Consider the following 10,695-nt stretch of genomic DNA (forward strand, 5'->3'; position numbering starts at 1 on the left):
AGCTGAGCTGTGCTGTGCCAGGTAAACAGCCAGCTAGACACCAAAGAGGAAGTGCCATGCTGTTAGCCTATAAACTATTATTTAGATAATAATGAAGATAATTTGGAACCGAGGTCAATTCTCAGGTGGCAGTAAAGGCGATTGATACTGATCCCCACACCACTTCCTCTAGGAAATCAGTCTGGACTGAATATGGACTTCTGATCCCGCATCCTGTGATACATCATGTCAGCATTTTATTGTGATTCTGAAACTTCTATTTATAGACTTTTATCTCAGCTTTATCATAGGTTCTGAGACATCAGGTTGACCCCCAGTGTTGGAGCTAGCAAAGCCCATTAAGTGTTTGTCACATGGTTACATGTAATATTGATCAAGAGGTGGCAAGAGAACTTTCCTCCAACCCTGATGACCCAAGTTCCACTTTGGGTTCCATATGGTGAAATTAGAGGAAGTAACTTACACAGAGGAAGGAACTTATACAAATCATCCCATCACCTCCATTTGTGAGCCATGGCCTGGGAGCATTCACACACATATGTTCATGAACACAGTAAGAGGGTGCCTGAACTGGCTAATCCCAGTAATCAGATCAGTGAATACCCTAATTGTCCTCATAGAGCCTTCATCCAGTAATTGATGGAAGCAGATGAAGAGATCCACATCCAAATACCAGCCAGAGCTCTGGGAGTCCAGTTAAAGAGAGAGAAGAGGGATTCTATGAGCAATGGACATCAAGATCATGATGGGGAAACCTACAGAGACAACCGAACCAAGCTTCCAGGAACTCATGAACATTAGACCAACAGCTGTGGAGCCTGCATGGGACTGGACTAGGCCCTCTGCATAAATGAGACAGTTGTGTAGCTTGGTCTGCCTGAGGAGCCCCTGGCAGTGGGATTGGGATCCATCCCTTGTGCATGAGCTGGCTTTTTTGAGACCACTGCCTATGGTGGGACACCTTACACAGCCTTGATGCATGGAGAGGGGATTGTCCTGATTCAACTGAATGTACTAGGCTTTGTACCTGCCCATGGGAGACCTCATCTTGTTGGAGGAGAGAAAAGAGGCAGGTTGGGCAGGGGGAAGCCTGGAGGGGCAGGAAGAGGGAAAGGGGGGGTCTGTGGTTGGTGTGTAAAATGAATAAAAAATAAAAAATAATTTTTCATGCAATAAAAATGAGTAAATAAATAAATTTAAAAAAAGAAAAGGCATGAACACAGTAAATAAATAAACTCAAACAATTAAACATTTGTTAAATGGATAAATGACTGTGAAGCTGATCTTGACAGGAGCTGGCCACTAGAAAAGACATATCATGAGGATGGAATAAAGAGGGGCTGAGGACTTTAAAAGAACAGAAGAATTGCACTGTGTATTGATCAAACAACTTTGACCTAACATGGAGGTGTCTAAGTAGACCCTAAGATCATTGTAAGGACCAGGGACCCTGGAAACAGGCTAACTGAGTCTCTAATTCAGAGGAGTCTTGAAGATGAAGGTCACACTCAAAGCTCCTTTAATGGCCTATATCTTCTGTGACATCTTGAGTAAGTACCTACTCATGAAGCCCTCTATCTTCTCCTGTTACAGCTTTCTGCCCAGGAGTGAAGACAAGATTCCTAGTATCACATAAGAGCTTCAGAATCAACGTTGTGCCTTTCCAGGAAGTCAAAGAGGAAAAGGAAATAGCAGAGGTGACTTTGCCTGAACTTCTTGACACTGGCTCCTGTCACTTCTGACTAATCAGTTTTCCAACAATGAGAACTTTGCCCCACCACACCAAGTTCCTGCCTACACCCTTCTTATTTAAATTCCTGCCTGGGCAAGGCCCACATATTCTGCTTCCTGATTTTGAACCGTGGGAGTCCTATGTAGCAGCACAGACTTGGGATGAGAGCTGTCATGCCACTGAATCAACTTCATAGCTGGCTGAATGCTGTGGTCTTTGGACTCCTGCTTCTCTTCCTCCATGTGCAGGGTGAGACTTACTAAGCAAGCAATGGGGAATGACTAGAGGCAGAGCTGCCAAATGCTGCATGTCAGAGCCTGAGCTTGTGGGAGGGATGGCCCAGGGAACATGGGGCAGTTTGGGGGATGGATGCGTGGGAAACAGGTGCCTCCCAATCTCTTAACCAAAGCCCACTGATTTTTGTGGGCCCACCAGACCATCAGAGATGTCTAAGATCACTCCAGACTGAGAATACAGTTCAGTGTAAGGAGCTCTGGAGAGTGCTAGACAATTCTAAAGAAAGTGATCAGAAGATGTTTTTCCTCTTTGATATATGGCTATGACTGTAACTTTTACTGACCTTTGGATAAGAATGACAATAATCATAAATTCATGTGGCCAAATTGCTCAGAGTGTGTAACCTCTTTGGCCACAAAAATGCTCTGACACCTTTCAACAGGGGTAATAGAAAAGATTCCTGGCCTGAGGGATAGGGGAGCTCCTATACTCAGACCTCACAGCTGAACTGTGAGGTTCCAGGTTTCTATTCTGTGTGCCCTGGTAACAGTGAGAGTGAGATAGGAACTGTCACAATCTGTGGTAACTGATTGCACAAAACTAACCCTGATGGCATCTCTCCACCCACAGGTCAGGACTCATCAGAGGCCAGCCCCATCAGAAACACACACACAGGCCAGGTCCGAGGCAGCCTTGTCCATGTGAAGGACACCAAAATTGGTGTCCACAGCTTCCTGGGAATTCCCTTTGCCAAGCCACCTGTAGGACAACTGCGCTTTGCTCCCCCTGAGTCCCCTGAGCCATGGAGTGGTGTGAGAGATGGGACCTCACATCCAGCCATGTAAGTTCTGGACCCAGAGGATGTCTGGCCCTGGGATGAAGAGTTATTCTGAGCTCTGAGCCATGCTGAAGACTTTCCTCCATCTCAGCTCTGTAGCAGTTTTCTTCCATTGTGGGGAGTTTCACATGCATTTCCTAACATATGTACTAAGGTTGAGTAGAATGACCTTACCAGTCTCCTGGGTCAGAGATTGGTACCCACAGGGAGTTAGACGCAGATACTATAAAGAGGAACAAAGATAAAATTGTGCACAGATTCACATTAAGCCATGTTCTATGCCACAATGGGAGGGATCGCTAGGCATGAGTTGTGTGACATAGTAAGCAGAGAGCACCCCTGAATCCAATACAATTCACTTCAGATCCTCAGGAGTGCAGCATCATGGATACTTGCTAACCCCACACTCACAGTCACTGTGACAACCTATAGGGCCAGGCACCACTGACCAAGGAGCAAGGATATGTAACTAATTCTCCCTGGAGACAGTGTAGGAAAAAGAAGTTCCCTGAGAGTCTGTATTATAAGGCAGTAGTATCCACCGATACCTCTAGTATCTGTGCATACAACACTCTAATACTGCAAACTTAGTTTGTTTTATTGTTGCTGTAATAAAATACTGACAAAAGCAACTTAGGGGAGAAAGCTACTGTTTTAGGTTCCAGATTGCAATCCATCATGTGGGGAGTTCACAGTGAAAGAGAATTATAAGAGCTGGTCACATCACATCTACAGCCAGGAACAGAGTAGGAAAAGATTGTATGCCTGTTAACGCTTAGGTCACTTTTCTATTCTTATGCAATTCAGTGAATGTGACAACATACAGCCAAAAATTTTCATAGAGACACCTAGAACTCTCTATATCCCAGGCTAGAAAAAAAAACGACATCCAAGCCCAAGCCAACTGGAGTCCTCCTAGAAATCTGGTTCTATCCCGGCTCTCATGGAGCCTGTGGCCTTTACCTTGTTGGGAAGGCACTTTAGAGAGGGAATATGTGTTAACAGGGCATCATGAAGAACAGCATTTAAAGGTAGCTTAGAAAAAATCCAGACTCAGGGCGTTTGCACTTTAATAGCACTCGGAGCAGACAATCCTGTGAGTTACACTCTACAAGTGACTCAGAAAGCGCAAATAACAGAAAACTGTCGAAAAAAAAAAAAAAAAAAAAAAAAAAATCCAGACTCACATTTGATTTTGACCACTGTACATCTCTTGGAGTATCTGTCTGCTATTTCAATCAGGTGTCTGCAAAACCTTGAAATGATGAACGCAGAGGGCCTGAAGGATATGAAACTGACCCTGCTCCCATCTCTATGTCTGAGGATTGTCTGCATCTCAACATCTACACACCAGCTCATGCCCATGAGGGCTCTAAACTGCCTGTGAGTGTGTGACAATGATCAGCTTGGGGACAGGGTATGGTTTTCAAGATGATTAGAAGGGGTAAAAGCATTCTGAGCTCCATTGCAGTATGGACTTTGTTGAAAACTCTTCTCCTGTTTCTGTCAAAAAAAGTCCTTCTCAGCCATACTATGCAGCTGAAACATGGGTATGGGACACAGAGCATTAGAATACTGAGTGACTGAAGGCTTTAGTTCTTTGATAAAACCAGGACTCATTCTACATCCTGAGCCTTGCAGAACCACTTAGGTGCTCAAGCCTCTACATTGAGGTTATTAGTTTCTACTTTTGTGTTATCTGTTGTGCCCATGAGATTGGTGATCCTTTCCTTTCTTAATCTGGAGAGGAATCCATGGAGACAGCCCCTCCTTCTTCCACTATAAAGAGTCTGAATAATTATGACATTACTCTATACACAAAGCCATTAATTCAAACTAAGATACATGGTAGGGATGGGGACTAGAAACATCCTATAGGGCGACTAGAAGTTCCTACCATGACCAAGGCTTGAAGTGCTGAGTATTTATATGTATTTGTGGAGCTGCATAGAGGCACATCAGTCATCTGCTACTCTAGTAAGTAGTCTTGCAGAGCTTGGGCTAGATAGAAACTTCCTGGCATCACTCTTGACTTCTCCAGGTGATGGTGTGGATCCATGGTGGTGCTCTAATTGGAGGAATGGCTTCTATGACTGATGGATCTATATTGGCAGCCACTGAAGATGTGGTGGTGGTCAATATACAGTATCGGCTGGGTGTCCTGGGCTTTTTCAGGTGAGTCTAGGACTGGGCTGAGCAGAATCAGCTCAGAACCTAGACAGCCCTTTGATCCATGTCCCTTTCACTTCACAGCACTGGAGACCAACATGCCAGAGGCAACTGGGGCTACCTGGACCAAGTGGCTGCCCTACGATGGGTTCAGCAGAACATCGCCTACTTTGGAGGAAACCCTGACCAGGTCACCATTTTTGGCGAGTCAGCAGGTGGCACAAGTGTGTCTTCACATGTTTTGTCCCCATTGTCCAAAGGACTCTTCCACAGAGCCATCATGGAGAGTGGAGTAGCCCTGCTGCCTGACCTGATCTCGGACACCCATGAGATGGTCTACTCTGTAAGTGCCCTCAACCATCATAGCCCTAGTCTGCCCCCTCAGCCTTCATGGTCTGGTACTCTGGTCTTCTGTTCAGTGGGGAAAACAATAATCAGGAAAACAGTTTCTTTCCAGTAATTTTGAGAAACACAGGGGTTAGGGGTTAGCCTCTTCTTCATACTGGATGGTTGGGCTATCTTACCAGCAAATTGCTCCTAGCAGCTTCCATCACTGACCAAAAAAAATACATCTGCTTTGAGAGATGGCTCTGTGGGTTTTTAAAAGTGCTTAGAGTGCAAGCTTGTGGACCTAAGTTCAAATCCCCCAAAACCACAAAAGCCTGGAGATAGTAGCATGTATCTGTAATTCCAATATTCCTGTAGTCAGGTGGGAGGCAGAAACAGGGGAATCACTGGATATTCACGGAGCAGCTTAGCTAATGTAGGAGCAGTAAATCAAGAAGATCACCTGTATCAAATAAGGCGTATCTGTGAATAAAGGAGACTTTGTCCTCTTGCATTCACATACAACCATTGGCAAACTTACTCCTTCTCTCATACATGAAACACAGAAAGATGGGTGAAGTAAAAATAACTACTCTAAGCAAAATCAACAACAAAAACATATGCAAGTTGAAAGGATATTGCTTGCTGGCTGTCTTCTTTGAGGAATATGACAGAGGGAACAATTTATATTTATTCTATTCCACAAACAACACACACTATAGTGTGGTATTTAGCATCAAGGTGGAGTTGAAAAAAATTCTTATCCGCACTTGTTCCCTTTACAGACGGTGGCCAACCTGTCTGGATGTGAGGCCATAGACTCAGAGGCTTTTGTGCACTGTCTTAGAGGCAAGAGTGAAGCAGAGATTCTGATCATTAATAAGGTAGGTAGAATTGTGTGTCTGGGAAGATCTAGTCAGACATTTTGTTCTTTAACTCTATGTATAATATGAATACCAAGAGAGGCTAATCCAAGTGTAGATTCTCTTCCAGAGTGAGCTGAGCACCTGGAGGCTAGCAAAAATGAGAAAATGGTGGTAGTAACTCAGTGTATCAGGCTATGTATTTTATTGACCTTGAGCATTAACTTTTTATACCCCTCAGGTCTTCAAGATCATTCCTGCTGTGGTGGATGGGGTGTTCTTTCCCAGGCATCCCAAAGAGTTGTTGGCCTCTGTGGATTTTCACCCTGTCCCCAGCATCATTGGTGTCAACAATGATGAGTATGGTTGGACCATACCCATGGTGAGGCTCAATTACAACCCTCTGGGAGTCTGGAGACTCATATGTTAAGCAGTGGGAACTCAATACATCTCTAATCCAAGTCCATCAGATCCCATACTTCTGCCCCCCAGGTCATGGGCTCCGCTCAGACAATAAAGGAAATAACGAGAGAGAACCTGCAGGATGTTTTGAAGAATACAGCAGCACAAATGGTAAGATACATCTGGTCCTTTCCAAATAGAGAGGTCTCCCATATCTCCTTCTCAGACAGCAACCCTATTAATGAAGGTCAGTATATGTGTGATTCTGTGTGGGGTGACCTCAGACCATGAATATTTTTACCTATACCCTATCTCATCACAGACCGCATTCTCCTCATACCAAAGGCTCTTGCCTACCTAACAACAACATGCCTAACCTCATTCTTCCTGATCTCCTTGGTGTAGATGCTGCCTCCTGAGTGTGCTGACCTGCTAATGGAAGAGTACATGGGGGACACTGAGGATCCCCAAACCCTCCAAATACAGTTTACAGAGATGATGGGAGACTTCATGTTTGTGATCCCTGCACTCCAAGTAGCACATTTTCAGCGTGAGTACCTCTGTAACAAGGCTTAGGGGAGCAGCCCAGAGATGTAGGTCACTGGTAAGCACTCTGGAGCAGTGTAAAAACAGGTCTCATGTCTAGTTAAAGAGAGTGTCATCTTAGTATAGAGAAGAAAATAGGTTGCTGATAATCTATTGACTTGACATAACCATTTAGCTGGGAAGGTCATGAGCACTGTTTTGCCATGGGCTTTTCCACAGCTAGTACTCCAGCTTGGGACTTCCTCTGCTCTTTAACATTTATGATTCCAGGTAACTTTTGATCAAAGTACCTTGTCACCAAATATGTATCAGAAAAACTTTAGGTGAGGGGTCAATAAGTTACTTGTTGTCCCCATCTTCAGGTTCCCACAACCCCGTCTACTTCTATGAGTTCCAACATCAGCCCAGCTTTCTCAAGAGTCTCAGGCCACCCCACGTGAAGGCTGACCATGCTGATGAGGTTCCTTTTGTCTTTGGGTCCTTCTTCTTTGGCATGAAACGTGAGTCTTTCTTATTCTCCTTGAGTGGATGGAGGTCTAAGATGACACCTCAGGGACTCCTAATCTCTTAGATCATTTGAGGAAAACTAGGTTCTGGGAGATGATAGAATCAAATGTGAACCATATCATAGCCTAAAAAAATCAGACCAAGATTAGAACCTGAACCTGTCCCAGTCTAGCCTGTGATGGAGATGACAGCACATTTGGGCACGAATTCATTTAGAGGCATGCGTGGATTTTGGGTATTGTACAGTGAAGAAGGGAGGTAAGAAAGCTGATAGTTTCAGTTCTGACAGTAGCTGGGACTGTGAGTGTTAAGCAGTTGTGTGTGATGTCATGGACTTCAATATTTATTTTTCTCATGACTCTAGTTTTCCTCACTGAGGAGGAAGAGCTACTGAACAGGAGGATGATGAAGTACTGGGCCAACTTTGCAAGATATGGGTGAGAACACACCTCTTTCTCAACCTTCTCTATGTGTTATAGGGATATGTGGGTCCCTACAGGTCTCCTATTGGGGTGGTTGTCTCTTTAGCATTCACGGATCTTCCATCATATAATAGTTTCTTCTCTACTGGATAGCACATTTATACATACACATTGTAGGTGTCAATTACTGGTCATCTCACAGGGACAAGGCTCATGAGCCATAGTGTACAGTTCTTTAGGTTTTGCCTCTTAGATGTAGACATAAAACAGGTCAAGTAATTTTCCCCTACATGAAGCAGAAACTAGTGGACAACACTTGTATCCCTATATCAGGACACTTTATCCATCAGCCCCTTTAAACACCAGCCTAATTGTACCACTGCCATGACCCAAATCAGGGGTTTAGTCTTTGGATCAGAGTGAACTCATCCTTCCCCACTGGCTGGCATATTCACAGGAACCCCAACAGCGAGGGTCTACCCTACTGGCCCATGTTGGACCATGATGAGCAGTACCTGCAGCTGAACATCAAGCCTGCTGTGGGCCGAGCCCTGAAGGCCAGAAGGCTGCAGTTCTGGACCAAGACTCTGCCCCAGAAGATCCAGGAGCTAAAGAAGTCTCAGAACATGCACAAAGAGCTCTAGTGCCCTGTGTGAGGAATGGTGTGTGGGCTTCGCTGCTGAAGGGTGTTTGGCTGTAATCTCAGGCTCAGCTCCAGTTCTCTCTCCAGACCTCGCCCTCTCAGAGAACCACCAGAGGGGCCCAGTTCTGCATTTCCTGTGATGGCTACTGCTTCTCCCCTAAGGTTGCAAGCTGCTCTGGACCCTGCCTACCATGGTGGGACATGGGCCCAGCTTGCGTAGGATTCGTCATCACCCCACCCAGTGCCTACAGGGTATTTGGGCCCCCTCCTTCAGTGTGGCCTTGTCATTTCTTTTGCTCCCTTCCCCTGTCTCACCTCTGGGGGCTGGAAAGGTCACCAGGGAGTGCTTTGCCCAATAAACTTGGTCTTTTATTGTGAATTCGGCTTGATCCGGTTTACTGTGTAGGCTGAGAAACCTATTAAAGGGGTACAAATACCTTTCATCTTGCTGCTTTGGGCAAGAACACTAGTGCTCTCCCTGCTCGTTCCCCTGCCACACAGGAAGCCACTCTTCTTTTTATCTCCCCTCTCCCAGACCGGATGACTCTTGGGCTCTGGTAAGCTATCCATTTCAGAGCCAAAGGTCACTTCAGAGTCAAGACCTCTTCTTGGTCAATGATGTGTCTGTGCCAGGCAACCAGAACCCATTTCAGGACAATGGAGCAGAGACCATCTCTGTTAAGTGGGGTCCTTTGTACAGGAGTCGTTCTCACAGTATAGAATGTAAAACAATAGTTCCTATGAAATGACCACCAGTTCTTAATATCATTATACTGAGACAGTCCACCCACTCAGCTATGTATTTCACAAGTAGTGAGTGACACTTTTTTAAGGAGATCTGGACCCGTCCATTAGGTCCTCTAGCCTGAGACTGTGTGTGTGTGTGTGTGTTTGTGTGTGTGTGTGTGTGTGTGTGTGTGTGTGTGTGTGTGTGTGTGTGTGGTGTGTTGGAGTCTGTTGAAGTTTCTCTCCCACCACAGGGCCTGGAGATACTATGAGGTTCATGTCTACATTTTCCTGACATCTATGAATATGTTTGACTGTGAGGTGTATCCTGGAAGTCAGATGGGAGCATCAGAAGGTCCAGAAATTTCCAATAGAAAACCATCTTATCCCAGTCTCCCCCAGTACCTGTCCATGTATGGAAGGCTATTTCTAACTTTCACAGATCCCCCTGAAATCTTTGGTTCCTGTGACACAATCATTCTCCTTCATCTCCCACATTATTAAATTATTCTGAATTTATTGTTGTCCCTAAACTTTTTCTATGTCCTCTATTAAAAACTTTTACTTACACTTTATGCCATCATACAAAGGTAAAAAAAAAAATGTGCTCAGTCAGTCTCTGTGTTCCCTTAAAGCATTTCTGTCATTAAATGGTTCTGTCTCTGTCCCACACTGTAAGTATTGCCTGGTTACAGAAAATGACCAGTTCAGGCTCCATATCCTCCATTACTAGGAGTCTTCACTAGGGTCACACTCATAGATTCCGGGGAGTTTCCACTACAATAAGTTTCCACATTGCCTCCCAGTACCTCTAAATTCCAGGGATTTCTCCCAGTACCCCCTCCTTCTGTATATCCAGCCACATGTAATCCTTTCTGTTCCCAAATCCACACACTCCCTGTCTACCCACAAAATCTTTTCTCTTTCCCCTTCCCAGGGAGATCCATACATCCCCCTTAACCCCTCCTTGTTACTTAGTTACTCTGGGTCTGTGGATTGTAGCATGGTTATCCTTTACTTAACAGCTAATATCCACTTATCAGTGAGTGCATACCATGTTTGTCTTTCTCCTTCTGGATTACCTTATGCAGCACAATTATTTCTAGTTCCATCCATTTGCCTGCAAATATCATGTCATTCCTCTCTATCAGCTGAGTCGTACTCCATTGTTAAATGTACCACATTTTCTTTATCCATTCTTCAGTTAAGAGACAACTAGGTTGTTTCCAATCTCTGAATATTATGAATAAAGCCTCTATGAACATATTTGAGCAAGTGTCCTT

At 44.7% G+C, this 10,695-nt stretch overlaps 1 protein-coding gene across 1 annotated transcript; it reads left to right on the forward strand.

Annotated features, from left to right (window-relative positions):
* The first annotated feature begins 1,813 nt into the window (after positions 1-1,813).
* On the forward strand, positions 1,814-9,065 carry LOC114681071 (acylcarnitine hydrolase-like). The gene is given in 13 exon segments (XM_028854345.2): positions 1,814-1,981; positions 2,600-2,810; positions 4,050-4,113; positions 4,116-4,190; positions 4,849-4,982; positions 5,061-5,319; positions 6,089-6,187; positions 6,408-6,548; positions 6,659-6,739; positions 6,974-7,118; positions 7,477-7,614; positions 7,986-8,058; positions 8,501-9,065. Coding segments are annotated over 13 exon segments (1,695 nt in total). The 5' UTR covers positions 1,814-1,893; the 3' UTR covers positions 8,688-9,065.
* Positions 9,066-10,695: the final 1,630 nt, after the last annotated feature.

Source organism: Peromyscus leucopus, chromosome 5 (assembly GCF_004664715.2).
Source record: "Peromyscus leucopus breed LL Stock chromosome 5, UCI_PerLeu_2.1, whole genome shotgun sequence".
In the NCBI taxonomy this organism is placed as follows: Eukaryota; Metazoa; Chordata; class Mammalia; order Rodentia; family Cricetidae; genus Peromyscus; species Peromyscus leucopus.